The 15,026-nt window shown below is 42.8% G+C and overlaps 1 protein-coding gene across 1 annotated transcript in view; it reads right to left on the bottom strand.

The window, feature by feature from the left end:
- Positions 1-15,026, bottom strand: part of WDFY1 (WD repeat and FYVE domain containing 1) — a 73,949-nt gene that overhangs the window by 4,228 nt on the left and 54,695 nt on the right. The window contains exons 9-11 of the mRNA XM_017529152.2: positions 5,877-5,978; positions 2,747-2,877; positions 1,108-1,216 (exon numbers count right to left, since the gene is read on the bottom strand). Coding sequence (XP_017384641.1) covers positions 1,108-1,216; positions 2,747-2,877; positions 5,877-5,978 — 342 coding nt within the window. The remainder of the gene's footprint in view (positions 1-1,107; positions 1,217-2,746; positions 2,878-5,876; positions 5,979-15,026) is intronic.

Genomic DNA, 15,026 nt, shown 5'->3' with positions numbered 1-15,026 from the left:
AAAAAAAAAAAAAAAAAAAAGTGGTACTTAGGCCAGGCATGGTGGCTCATGCCTATAATCCCAGCACTTTGGGAGCCTGAGGTGGAAGGATCACTTGAGCCTAGGAGTTTGTGAACAGCCTGGGCAACATAGTAGGACCCAATCTCTACAAAAAAATCCCCCCAAAATTAGCCAAGCCTGGTGGCAGGCACCTGTAGTTCCAGCTACTTGGGAGGCTGAGGTGGGAGGATTGTTTGAGCCTGGAAGGTGAAGGCTGCAGTGAGTAGTGATGGTGCCACTGCACTCCAGCCTGGACAACAGAGCAAGACCCATCTCAAAAAAAAAAAGAGGGATACTAAGTATAAAAGACTTCATTTCAATTTATGTGTTAGAGACCCAGGAGTACTAAGTATAAAAGACTTCATTTCAATTTATGTGTTATAAGGAATAAGCTTATTCCTTATAATGAGGATATATTCTGCCCAGGATGAAAGGAACGTTGGCAAGGGAAGGAAGGTCTTGAGATGGGTCAAGGGTGAGGGCCAAGGCCAGCAAGAGAGGAGAACCCTGAGGTCAGCTCCACCAACAGGGATATACAGGGTGCCCGACTCACTCTGTCAGACACTGCAGAGGAAGGCACCACTGGGATCAACCACCACCGAGCGCATGGAAACTCACAGGCAAGCAATTTATTACTCAAGATTTTTCTTTTTTGAGATGGAGTCTTGCTCTTGTTGCCCAGGCTAGAGTGCAATGGTACGATCTTGGGTCACCACAACCTCTACCTTCCGGGTTCAAGCGATTCTCCTGTCTCAGCCTTCTGAGTAGCTAGGATTACAGGCACGCACCACCTCACCTGGCTAATTTTGTATTTTTAGTAGAGACGGGGTTTCTCCATGTTAGGCTGGTCTCAAACTCCCCACCTCAGGTGATCCACCCCCTCGGCCTCCCAAAGTGCTGAGATTATAGGCGTGAACCACCATGCCCGGCCTTTACTCAAAGTTTTAAACTGGCAATTGGTTGCTTATAAATGCTTGCCAATCAGAAAGAGTGACTGTCTCCTGCCCATTCACAGCATGGTAACGGGCAATCTCGACTGAAATGCTGACAAACAATTAGCCAGCTTACCTTTACAATGCGGTCGGTCCCACAGGTCACCATCAGTCCCCTGGCAACATCCATAGACATGTGGGAAATGTTATGTTTTCCTTCATGAAAGGTTGCTAGAGAAGTCCGACTAACAAAGAGAAAAGAGATCACTGAAAACTCACTTTACTGTACCTAGAGCTAATGGGGTTTTTTTGGCAACATAAAATAAACAAATGTGGCCAGGTGCAATGGCTCACACTTGTAATCCCAGCACTTTAGGAGGCCGAGGCGGGCAATCACTTGAGGTCAGGTGCAAGACCAGCCTGACCAACATGGTGAAACCCTGTCTCTACAAAAAATACAAAAATTAGCCGGGCATAGTGGTGGACGCCTGTAATCCAGCTTCTAGGGAGGCTGAGGCAGGATAATTGTTTAAACAAGACTGTTTTATAAAACTCCCAAAATAATGGATTTTTTTTTTTTTAACTGGAAAGGCTGACACATTCCCAGATACAAAAACAAGAATCTTCAATATAAAAGAGGAATTGCATTGAATAAAATCACACAGCATGGGTAAAACATTCATCAGAGCTGCAGTTTTCCCTGAAACCTCTGCCATACTCAGGAGCAGTGCCTCTTACAGCACTGGCTTCAACTCTGCCCCCAAGCCCAGCTGCTCCAATCCCATCACTGGTTCATTTACCAACACCAGTGGTGATGCACTAGCTGGTGTTTCCAATTTGGTCCTCTGCCAACGTTTGCCTCTGCTGCTTTAAAAGCTAATTCAAAGGGAAAGAAAGAAAATAGTGGTTCTGTTCTAACAGATTTGCCTAAAAGTCAGGGTAGAATGGGATATACAGACAGATGTGTCTTACACACAAAGGGCAATTTAAGAATAGACTGTTAGGCCAGGTTTGTGTGAAAGAAAGAACATTGGTCTCTAGAGTTTTTCCAGTAAATTCACATGCATGTGTGAGCAAAGGTCTGCGCACTGGATACTTTTGCAGAGAACCAGCTCAACCACTGCCATCCACATGTGCATGGACTTTTCCCTGCACAGCAGCCGGTGGGATGCAGAGGCTCAGGGTGTCCACTCAGTTACTGGACCATGTAACTTAGCATTCCTCACCATGCAAAGGAGAAAGCTGCCCAGTCAGAGAGGCAGATTGAGATGCACAGTGTTTGTCTTAAGTCATAAAGCTAAGGCAGGTCCTCTCTTCAAAAATGGCTTGGGGGCTGTATGCTGTGGCTCACGCCTGTAATCCCAGCACTTTGGGAGGCTGAGGTAGGCGGATCACTTGAGGTCAGGAGTTCGAGAACGGCCTGGCCAACATGCTGAAACTCCACCTCTACTAAAAATATAAAAGTTAGCCAGGTGTGGTGGCGGGTGCCTGTAATCCCAGCTATTCAGGTGCTAAGTCAGGAGAATCACCTGAACCCGGAAGGTGGAGTTTGCAGTGAGCCAAGATCATGCCACTGTACTCCAGCCTAGATGACAGAGCGAGGCTCTGTCTCAAAAAACAAACAAACAAACAACAAACAAAATGGCTTAAGAAATTCAGGAGAAACAAACATAGGGTTAAACATATATCCATATCACTTCTCAGGCTCTTCACATTTCAGAGAACCATTAGACAGATTTTAAGAGGCAATGAAACAAAAATATGCAAACACTCACTCTTCGTCTTTGATGGAGTCATAACAAGAATCACAAACCCGGACCTGGAACTCGAAGCCCATGACGGGGTAACTTGAGCGCTTACTGCTACACTTCCCGCAGACAGCCTGCCCGCATTTCCTGCAGTGATGCTTCACGGGTGATCGGGAGGAGGAAAACAGGGTGTTAGCTTTCGCTTTAAAGCACATGGTTTCCCTCTAGAGTAGGGAGGATATGCCTTGAATTATAATCACCCTAAATCAATGTATCAATCAACACTCACAAGATAAACAATTTCGACACTAGTTAAGGATTTCCCAAAAATCTTGGTGCACTGGTCAAATGTTTTGCTTTTCTTTCATTCATATTATCTGTCTACATGTTAATAAACAATATTATTAACACTAAGTTTAGTTTACTTAGGAGCCTAATCACTGCTTTTGGGAAGAAAAAAATCTATTCCTCCATCAAAAAAAGGTTTTGTTTTTTTTTTCTCTTTAGAGACAGGGTTTCATTCTGTCACCTAGGTGGAACGTACAGATGCAAGCACAGCTCACTGCAGCCCTGACCTCCCAGACTCCAGCGATCTTCCCGCCTCAGCCTTCCAAGTAGCTGGGACTACAGGTGTGCGCCACTATGTCTGGCTAATTTTTTTATTTGTTTGTAGAGATGGGGTCTTGCTATGTTGTCCAGGCTGGTCTTGAACACCTAGGCTCAAGTGATCCTCCTGCTTCGTCCTCCCAAAGTGCTGAGATTACAGGTGTGAGCCACCATGTCCAGCTTAAAATGTTTTAAAATAAGGTTTATTTTTATAGAGACAGGGTCTCACCATGCTGCTCAGGCTGGTCTCAAACTCCTGGACTTAAGCCATCCTTCCATATTAGCCTCCCAAAGTGCTGGGATTACAGGCGTAAGCCATCATGACTGGCCTAAAATAAGTTTTAAATGCACTATGCTCTCACTAAGAAGCTAATATCCATAATCATATGTTTTGCTATTTTTTTAAAAATCTCTCAAAATGTGATTCTGGAAATAAGCCTCAAGAACATTACAAAAGAGTCCCATTATTATGACTGATTTTGACATATTCTATTACCACCAAAAGTTTATTGACCAGCACCTCTTCCCTCTTGTATTAACTGTTAATACATGGAAGTAAAATCCATTTCTCTGTGCTTCCTTTAGAAGTAGGGAACACTTCACCTATTAGTTATATTGTACTAATTACCACCAGCCATGCACTCTGAGAATTTGGCTAATGACAGGCAGAACTCAGGTACTATTTCAGAGCTTTATAATGGTCTGAAAACTAAAAAAATTTCTGCCTTGCCTGCCAGTCTCATAAGAGACTTTACCATGGAGTAGCTCTGTGAGTAAAATTTTTTAAAGTTTATTTATTGGCTGGTCTGAGTGCAGTGGTGTTTACAACTAATCGATCACAACCAGTTACGGATTTCTTTGTTCCTTCTCCACTCCCACTGCTTCACTTGACTAGCCTTAAACTAAATAAATAAATAAATATTTTTTTTTTAAGTTTATTTATTTATTTTGAGATGGAGTCTTGCTCTGTTGCCCAGGCTGGAGTGCAATGGCATGTTACAGTGAACCCCAAGTTTCTTTTCAAAGAATCAGTATGTCACCATGTTCAACACTCTTATTCTTTAATTCTCTATTTTAAAGTTTAACTTCCTTGTAATTCCAGTAAACAACCTTCTCCACCGGTTCTAATCAGTAGTTCACATCTGCTCCCTAGCCTCTGGCTCCATCCTGACTCCTCCCAGTCACCTGCTCTGGTCACCTTCTTTAACCTAGGGCACCCCTGACTACCTGCTCTGACCCACCCATAACTGTCCTTCCTGCCAAAACACCCACCCTGCCACTCCAGCTCAGACCACTGCTCCCTTTAAAATAGCCAATCAGGATTAGTCTAGCTTGTGCGGTCTAACCCTAGTGAACAGGGGAACAACACAGCAGTAGGGACGACCCCCATCAGGCCTAAGTATCCCTCCCTCAACTTGTCCAAGTGTGCAGCCACCATTGCTCCATCCATGAGCTGCACCCTTCTATAGAAGTAAACTGCCTTGCTGAGAGGATTTATCTTCAAGTGCTATTTCTTTTGTGGCATCAAAGTTTTACTTATAACAGGTGTGATCTTGGCTCACCACAACCTCCGCCTCCCGGGTTCAAGTGATTCTCCTGCCTCAGCCTCCCGAGTAGCTGAGATTACAGGTGTCTGCCACCATACTCAGTTAATTTTTGTATTTTTAGTAGAAACAGTGTTTCACCACGTTGGCCAGGCTGGTCTTGAACTCCTGACTTTGGGTGATATACCTACCCTGGCCTCCCAAAGTGCTGGGATTACAGGCCTGAGCCACCACGTCAGACCAAAAAAGTTTATTAACACATACTAACTTTAGGCTAATCTCTCATAGAGGTGCAACCAATAATAAAAGAAATAAATCAGCATTCTTTTTTACTTACCTGCACAAATTCATATTTGCCCTAAGTACCTTCAAGGCTGCTGTGAAAATGTATTTTTTTTTTTTTTTTTTTTTTTGGAGAACTTTAGTATTACAAGAATCCGGGGAGTTAAGAGCATCTTTGAAATCTACAGGTTATTTAGAACATATTTCTTTAATTAAAAAAATAAAAAAGAGTACTCAAAACGTGCTTACTAAAAATGTTCCAGGTATGCTTATAATGGAGCAATTTAAAACAGTCTACAACTCATACGGTCAGGCATTCAAGTGAGGACTAAATTACCACTTTTTATCTGTTTGTGACAGCATAAGGTATATAACTGTATAACCTACTTTATCCTAATTCTGTTCTTGGCTAGTATAAAACACTGACTTTAATAACTAAGAGTCTTAAACTGAAAGATCTTGTACCTATTTAAAAATCGGCTCTCAGGATTTTCTGCACACCCCTGCCTTTCCAATACAGTACAAGTATTGGAACAGTGAGGTAATAGTCTCATGGGCTCCAGGAAAGGTCTTCCTCATTGTTAGTGACACAATGATAAAGACACAGAAAATGTAGGAATTAATAGCATTTGCAAAAACCAAGTGTGATTCAAAAAACCCAGATTAAGTATGCAAATAGTGAAATACACAATCAAGCCAGCAACGGCCCGACAGTGTCTACTCACTTGTCTCAGCCCCAGCGTCTTTGTGTCCCACATCTGCTTTATGTTCCAGAAAAAGGGCTGCTCACATTTCTGACAAGAATCACTTTCCAACCACTGAGGAGCCTGGGGGAGCAGAAAGCCAAAGCCGACATCAGTGTGTCTGTATGTTTACTCCCATGTTTCAAAATTAATAGGACATTTCTAGACCTAGCCGGGGTTAGTATTTATTTTTTTCTTTTTTTTTTCTGAGAAGGAAAGGAGTCTCAATCTGTCGCCCAGGCTGGAGTGCAGTGTGTGATCTTGGCTCACTGCAACCTCCGCCTCTTGGGTTCAATGACTCTTCTGCCTCAGCCTCCCGAGTGGGTGGGACTACAGGTATGTACTACCATGCCAGGATAATTTTTGTATTTTTAGTAGAGATGAGGTTTCACCATGTTGGCCAGTCTGGTCTCAAACTCCTGACCTCCCAAAGTGCTGGGATTAAAGGCATGAGCAACCACACCCAGCCAGTTACTATTCCTTTTTAATTCCATAAAATATTTTAGCTAGTTGTCATATTTAATATTATGTTTAATTGTGTGTGTGTGGGGGGGGGATCTTTTTTGAGACAGGGTCTTACCCTGTCACCCACGCTAGAGTGCAGTGTTGTGAACGTGGCTCACTGCAACCTTGACCACTCAGGCTCAAATGATCCTCCTGCATCAGCCTCCCGAATAGCTGGGACCACAGGTGAAAGTCATCATGCCCAGCTAATTTTTGTTAATTTTTTGTAGAGACGGGGTCTATGTTTCCCAGACTTGTTTTGAACTCCTGGCTTCAAGCAATCCTTCTGCCTCAGCCCCAGAGAGTGCTAGCATTACAGGCATGAGCCATTGTATCCAGCCTTAATTGTGTGTTGAGTAATTATAACAGTTTTAGCCATGGTTACAGCATTGTTCAATTTGTAATCTATAGATAAGAGGAAGTAAATCTGTTTTTATCGTGAACCCTTAAGGGTTGTCTTTATGTATTTCTTTTTTTGCCAAAGATATTTGAACTCTAAATCCAGTTGAGTAAAAACCCAATGCATGCAGCAGAATCTGGTGACCTATTGCCTGGAAAGGTTTGCAGGGTCACAGGTGACTAACAGAAGAGATCTGACAAAATCCCATCATTAGCTGCTCTGAGTAGGGACCATGCCGGCAGATTTGCCCTGCTTTCCTTCCCAGCCACAGCAGCAGGTTCCTCCCTCCTGGGGCCACATGGGCATCCTGCAGCCTCCACTGAGCAGCAAGCTCTGGTATTGCAAATCTTGGTGCGCTTGATATATATAGCCACAGCCTGTCACACAGTAGGTTCTTTACACATTTTTGTTGAAACAGAGGAATCAGTCTCAAAATTAATTTGTTAAAAACTTAGAAAACAGGCCGGGCATGGTGGCTTATGCTTGTAATCCCAGCACTTTGGGAGGCCAAGACAGGCAGATCACCTGAGGTCAGGAGTTCGGGACCAGCCTGGCCAACATGGTGAAATCCCATCTCTACTATAAATACAAAAATTAGCCAGACATAGTGGCGCGTCCTGTAATCCCAGCGACTTGGGAGGCTGAGGCAGGAGAATTACTTGAACCTGGGAGGTGGAGGTTGCAGTGAGCCGAGATCATGCCATTGTACTCTAGCCTGGGCGATAAGAGCGAGACTCTGTATCAAAAAAAACCAAAAACACTTAGAAAATATTTCTCTAAACAAAAAATTTAAAACTATACTCAATTCTAAGACAAACCTGATAAAAGCCTGCTTAGGCCAGGCATGGTGGTGGCTTGCGTCTGCAATCTCAGCACTTTGGGAGGCCAAGGTGAGAGGTTCACCTGAGGTCAGGAGTTCAGGACCAACTTGGCCAACATGATGAAACCCTGTCTTTCCTAAAAATACAAAATTAGCCGGGCATGTTGGCACATGCCTATAATCCCAGCTATTCAGGAGGCTGAGGTGGGAAAATGGCTTGAAACTGGAAGGCAGAGGTTGCAGTGAACAGAGATTGCACCACTGCACTCCAGCCTAGGCAACAACAGCGAAACTCTGTCTCAAAACAAACAACAAACAAACACAAAGCCTGTTTAACCGCAATCACTTGTTAGGTGCAACGAAAATAGTAGAAAATATTTTTTCTAAATATATATTAACATATGTGGTGGCTTGAAGGATGGGTGCCCCTAGTTCTTCATTTTGTCTCCTATTGCATCAAAACTTTTGGCCTTCCTATTTCTTATTTTGGATCTGTCACTAGAAATATTTCCACATATAACAGACATTAGAAAGGCCTTTGGTTGAGGGGGGTGCAGAAGGCACTCACAAGTAGACTGAAATAGGTTGAGATAGAAGAAAGCTTTCCTTTTTTTTTTTTTTTTTTTGAGACGGAGTCTCAGTCTGACACCCAGACTGGAGTGCAGTGGTGCAATCTTGGTTCACTGCAACCTCCACCTCCTAGGTTCAAGTGATTCTCTTGCCTCAGCCTTCTAAGAAGCTGGAATTACAGGCATGCACAACCACGCCCAGCTACTTTTTGTGTTTTTAGTAGAGATGGGATTTCACCACATTGGTCAGGCTGATCTCAAACTCCTGACCTTGTGATTCGCCCACCTCGGCCTCCCAAAGTGCTGGGATTACAGGTGTGAGCCACGGCGCCCGGCCCAAGAAAGGTTTCTTTAAATAACTGGGGAATGTTGGAGATGAGAAGGGATGAAAGAAGAATAGAGATGGGTATCTATGTGAGAAAAATTATTTTCTTGATGTAGAATTACTTAGTTTCTCTGATCAACGGAAGGCAGGTGGTGACAGAGGCTGGTGATGTGTGAGGATACTACCTGGGGACACTGTCCCTAAGAAAGACGCAGCAGGTCGAGCTGCCAATGGCACGGGATATTTAATTGCAGGAGGAAGGAAAGTAAGTACAGCTTCCTAGTCTTATGTCTGGGACATGCCCAAGTGTAACTCTTGCAAAACCACAGCCATGTGGACCAAAAAACAGCACAAAAATGTATTCACTAAGCCATTTGCAAACAACTCCAGTAAGGGCTAATGTGCTTTAGGGACACTACAATAAAGGCTTCAATGGAAACAGAGTAATAAATGAACATTCATTCCAGTTTACACTTCCCATACTTAGCAGCAGAGAATTCGATGTTTAATTTAGTGCACAAAAATGTTAAGTGTAAAAAAGAACTGATTTGCAAACTTGCCCATTATTGCTCAGTGCTTTAGAAATTTACTTCTTTCTTTTGTCTACAGTTAATGGCTGAATTTTCTATTTCCCTTGACCACACAGTGTCTATTAGGTACTACTTAAAATAAAAATCTTAAAGCAAACTTTACTGGTCTGGAATTCAGAAATCTGGCTCTCAACCAAAACAGAGGGGGACTTAAACTTTCTATTTTTCTTGAGTTAAAATTTGGTTTAAAAAAGAAAAGAAAAAATTCCTAAATGAAATGTCTGCATCCCCCACCCCTCCGCCCCCTTAGCCTCTCTCATTTACGACATTATTGGCCTGGTTTGATCCACAAATTTTAATTTTTTTTTTTTTTTTTGAGACGGAGTTTCGCTCTTTCACCCAGGCTGGAGTAAAGTAGTACGATCTCAGCTCACTGCAAACTCCACTATCCAGTTTCAAGTGATTCTCCTGCCTCAGCCTCCCAAGTAGCTGGGATTACAGGCGCCTGGCACCATGGCTGGCTAATTTTTGTATTTTTAGTAGAGTCGGGATTTCACCATATTGGCCAGGCTGGTCTCGAACTCCTGACTTTGTGATCCGCCCACCTCAGACTCCCAAAGTGCTGGGATTACAGGCGTAAGCCACTGCACCCAGTCCTAAAAATTTGTTTCCTAGGACATGACAGAGTAAAGGAACTAAAGTGGGCAGAATTGAAGGCAAAAAGATAGTTTTAGGAAACACTTTGTCAGTCCTACATGAAATACTTTTCTATAGAGATATGAAATTGTATTACCATGAAACACACATGCAACATTTGTGGTCAGAATGATGAAACTGCATCATCAAGAAATGAGCAAATTATATCAAATTTAGACTTTTTTTTTTTTTTTTTAAGACAGGGTCTTGCTTTGTCACCCAAGCTGGACTGCAGGGGTACAATCACGGCCTCACTGCAGCCTCAGTCTCTGGCTCCTGTGATCCTCCCTCCTCTCAGCCACCCTAGTATTTGGGACTATAGGCATGCACCACCACGCCCAGCAAATTTTTTGTACTTTTTGTGAAACAGAGCTTCGCCAAGCTGCCCAGGCTGGTCTTGAACTCTTGGGCTCAAGTGATCCGCCTGCCTCAGCTTTCCAAAGTGCTGGGATTATAGGCGTGAGCCATTGTGCCCAGCTATACATTTTCATCAAAGTGATTGTCTTTAGAAGGGGCTGGCATCTGAGTTATGTTTCAATTACCCAGAGCATTCTTTCAACACAAAAGGCCTCTATCTCCAGCAATGTCTGAAGCAGTACAATGGATTTCCTAACATTTTAGTTTTCAAGTGACTCAATTTCAAGCAAGGATTTAAAAATATATATACAGATAAGCCATTTTTAAATTCTCAGTTTTTTTGTTTTGTTTTGTTTTTTGAGACAGTGTCACTTTGTCACCCAGGCTGGGGTGCATTGGCGCAATCTCAGCTCACTGAAACCTCCACCTCCTGGGTTCAAACAAATCTCCTGCCTTCGTCTCCTCAATAGCTGAGATTAGAGGTGTCCACCACCATGCCCAGCTATTTTTTGTGTTTTTAGTAGAGACAGGGTGTCACCATGTTGTCCAGCCTGATCTCGAACTCCTGACCTCAAGTGATCTGCCCACCTCGACCTCCCGGAGTTCTAAGATTACAGGAGTGAGTCAATCTAAATTCTCAATTCTTTTTTTTTTTTTTTTTTGAGATGGAGTCTTGCTCTGTCACCCAGGCTGGAGTGCAGTAATGCGATCTTTGCTCACTGCAATCCTGTCTCTACTAAAAATGCAGAAATTAGCCGGGCTTGGTGGCACATGCCTTGTAGTCCCAACTACTCGGGTGGCTGAGGCATGAGAATCACTTGAGCCCAGGAGGCAGAGGTTGCAATGATAAAAATATATGCTTAAAATAATTTAAGATAACAAACTAAAATCAAAATCAGAAACAAATAGCTTTTTAGAACACATTTTAATATAAGAGATACCCCTAACTTCACTTAATACTCAGAAGATAGCATTATACTTTAAGCTAACATGAACCATCCTAACATACACTTACTATCTAAGGAGAAACTTTTGTGCTGAGAAGAGCAAGAGAGAATATTAATTAGGTATTAATGGCTTCACTCTCGTTTCTACATCTTTTTCCACCTGCCAAATCTGAACAAAGATGACAAGAATCAATTCCATTGCTCTACTACCATGAATTGCTCTACTCACTGACACTGCACTAGTATACAAAATGCTATACATTCTGTAACCTACCAGTTTTAAAATAAAGTTCTCTTTTCGAGAAGATTCATTCTAACCATTGTTACTTGCTCATTTATATTTTGTGCCTACTTCCAAAGAAGGACCCCTTCTAATTATCATCTGGTAGGGAGGCAAATCTGCTCCAACATGACAGTATAGTGGTTGAAGCCACAGTGGATAGGAAATGGTCCAATTAGTATCGACTGTGGCCTTGGAGAGAAGAAATTCCAGGCATGCATTGCAGAGTTAGAGAATCTGGGATCAATCCTCTATGGCATAGCCTAAGAAAGTCCTATAAAACCCTAAAGGCCAGAGAGAGATCCAAGATGGCCAATTAGGAGCAGCTCAGGATTGCAGCTCCCAGTGAAAGCACAGAGAGTGAGTGGACACCGCATTTCCAGATGGATTTTTATTGCCCACAGACCAGGAGATTCCCAGGCGGAGGAGCCCCATGGGTCGCCAGTGCGACTCTTTTGGCCAGTGCGGCCGTTTCGCGGGTGCCCCATCACGGCGGTTCTCAATACAAAATACACGGGACTAGGTGCCCTTTTAGCTGGCGAATGGAGCTCCAGGAAGGCAGAGTCGCCCCTTCAGGTGATTAAAAAGGGGACTGAAACAGCAAGCCAGCCAGGCCAGGAGATTCCCAGGCAAAAAAGCACCACGAATCTCAGCGCCACTGTTTCAGCCAGTGCAGCGGGTCACCGGTCCCTGCACGAGAAATTACACAGCAGCTCTGAATGAACAACGGAGCTCACAGCTCAGCACTTGAGCCCTATAAAGGACAGACGGCCTCCTCAAGGAGTTCCCTGACCCACGTATACCCAAAGAGTCACCTCATAAAGGAGAGCTCAGACTGACATTTGGCAAGTATCCTTCTGGGACAAAGAGCAGAAGAAGAAACTGGCAGCAACCCTTACTGTTCTGCAGCAGCTGCAGGTGATCCCCAGGCAAGCAGGGCCTAGAGTGGTCCTCAGCAGTCCTACAGCAGAGGGGCCAGACTGTTAGAAGGAAAACTAAGAAACAGAAATAACTTCATTATCAACAAACTGGACATCCACTCAGAGACCCAATCTGAAAGTCAGCAACTGCAAAGATGACAGGTGGCTAAATGCACAAAGATAGGAAGAAACCAGTGCAAAAAGCCCGAAAACACCGGAAATCAGAATGCCTCTCCTCCTACAAGGGATCACAACTCCTCACCAGCAAGGGAACAAGACCTGATGCAGAATGAGTGTGATGAATTGACAGAATCAGGCTTCAGAAGGTGGCTAATAAGAAACTTCTGTGAGCTAAAAGAACATGTTCTAACCCAATGCAAAGAAACTAAGAACCTTGAAAAGATTTGACGAAATGCTAACAAGAATAGACAACTTAGAGAGGAATATAAATGAATTGATCGAGCTGAAAAACACAGCATGAGAACTTCGCGAAGCATGCACAAGTTTTAACAGTTGAATTGACCAAGCAGAAGATATCAGAGGTCAAAGATCAACTCAATGAAATAAAACGAGAAGGCAAGATTAGAGAAAAAGGGGTAAAAAGGAATGAACAAAGTCTCCAAGAAATGTGGGACTATGTGAAAAGACCTAATCTACGTCTGATAGGCGTACCTGAATGTGACGAAGAGAATGAATCCAAGCTGGAAAATACTCTTCAGGATATTATCCAGGAAAACTTCCCCAACCTAGCAAGGCAGGAAAATACTCAACTTCAGGTAATACAGAGAACATCACAAAGATATTCCTCAAGGAGAGCAACAACCCCAAGGCACATAATCATCAGATTCACCAGGGTTGAAATGAAGGAGAAAATGCTAAGGGAAGCCAGAGAGAAAGGTCAGGTTACCCATAAAGGGAAGCCCATCAGACTCACAGCAGATCTCTTAGCAGAAACCCTACAAGCCAGAAGAGAGTGGGGACCAATATTCAACATCCTTAAAGAAAAGAACTTTCAGCCCAGAATTTCATATCCAGCCAAACTAAGTTTCGTAAGTGAAGGAAAAATAAAATCCTTTGTGAACAAGCAAGTACTCAGAGATTTCATCACCACCAGACCTGCTTTACAAGAGCTCCTGAAAGAAGCACTACACATAGAAAGAAACAACCAGTACCAGCCACTCTAAAAACATACCAAAAGGTAAAGAGCATCAACATAATGAAGAATCTGCATCAACTAATGGGCAAAACAGCCAGCTAGCTTTAAATGGCAGTATCAAATTCACACATATCAATATTAACCATAAATGTAAATGGACTAAATGCCCCAATCAAAAGACACAGACTGGCAAATTAGATAAAAAGTGGCCACATTCTTAAAAGGCGTCCAGCTTAGTTGGGGAGATAGCAAATATAGTCACATAATTTTTAAATCAAAACTAGAGAAATTTGTAACTGTAACATGGAATGAGAAAATTGGACTTTGAATGCTTTAGGACTAAACGTTATAGTCTTATAAAATTCCTCTATTCCTACTGAAGATTAGCCAAGAATTCTGATGTGAAAGAACTCATGACTTTAGCTAAGGCATACTATTGTCTAGCAGAAGTTTCTGCAATAAAGGAAATGTTTGATAATCTGTGCCATCTAATAAGATAGCCACTAACTACATGTGGCCTTTGAGCCTCTGAAACGTGATTAGTGCAACTGAGAAATTAAATGTTTAATTTAATTTATATTAAATTAAAATAATCACAAAAAAAGAGAAAAGATACTCAGCATCATAGCTCATTAGGGAAGTGCAAAATAAAATCAAATTAAGACACTACTATACACCTTTTAGAATTGCTAAAATAAAACAACTGATAATACATGCTGGAGAATATGTGGGACAGCTGGAGCAAAATTCATATGCTTCTGGTGGAAATACAAAACAAGATAGTCACTTTAGAAAACAGTTTAAAAAAAAAAAAAAGAAAATGAAATTTTTATTTTAGATTAGCCCGGCACAGAGGTGCATGCCTGTAGTCTCAGATACTTGGTAGGGTAGCCTGAGGTGGAAGGGTGTCTTGAGGTGAGGAGTTTGAGGCTGCACTAAGCTATGATTACATCACTGCATTCCAGCCTGGGCAACAGAGCAAGACTCCCATTCTCTCTCCCTCTTTCTCTCTCTCTTTCCTTCTTTTCTTTCTCTTTTTCTATTTTTCTCTTCTTCGTCTTTCCCTTTCCCTTCCTTCCTTCCTTCCTTTCTCCTTCTTTCTTTCTTTCCTTCCTTCCTTTCCCTTTCTCTCTCTCTCTCTCTCCCTCTCTCTCTCTCCTCTTTCTTTCTCTCCCTCTCTCTCTCTCCTCTTTCTCTCTCTCTCTCTCTTTCTTTCTTTCTTTCTTCAAAAAAAACCCTAAAGGCCAGGCACAGTGGCTAATGCCTGTAATCCCAGCACTTTGGGAGGCAGAAGCGGGTGGATCACTTGAGGTCAGGAGCTCGTGACCAGCCTGGCCAAGATGGTGAAACCCCATCTCTATTAAAAATACAAAATATTAGCCAGGTATGGTGGCGTGAGCCTGTTGTCACAGACACCTGGGAAGCTGAGGTGGGAGAATCAGTTGAAACTAGGACAAGAAGGTTGCAGTGACTGCGCCACTGCACTCCAGCCCAGAACCCCTAAGGCGGGGTCAGAGCCTTACAGATCACAGGCTGCTTATCCTTACAGTACATTTTCTCAGTTATTAAAAAACAACAAAAAAAACCCCTACTAAAAATAATGCATCTTTTTGACACAATTTGCCCTG

Source organism: Cebus imitator, unplaced genomic scaffold, assembly GCF_001604975.1.
Source record: "Cebus imitator isolate Cc_AM_T3 unplaced genomic scaffold, Cebus_imitator-1.0 Scaffold57, whole genome shotgun sequence".
Taxonomy (NCBI): Eukaryota; Metazoa; Chordata; class Mammalia; order Primates; family Cebidae; genus Cebus; species Cebus imitator.
The sequence above is the reverse complement of the archived record's forward strand: the minus strand, read 5'-3'. Positions and strand labels throughout refer to the sequence as shown.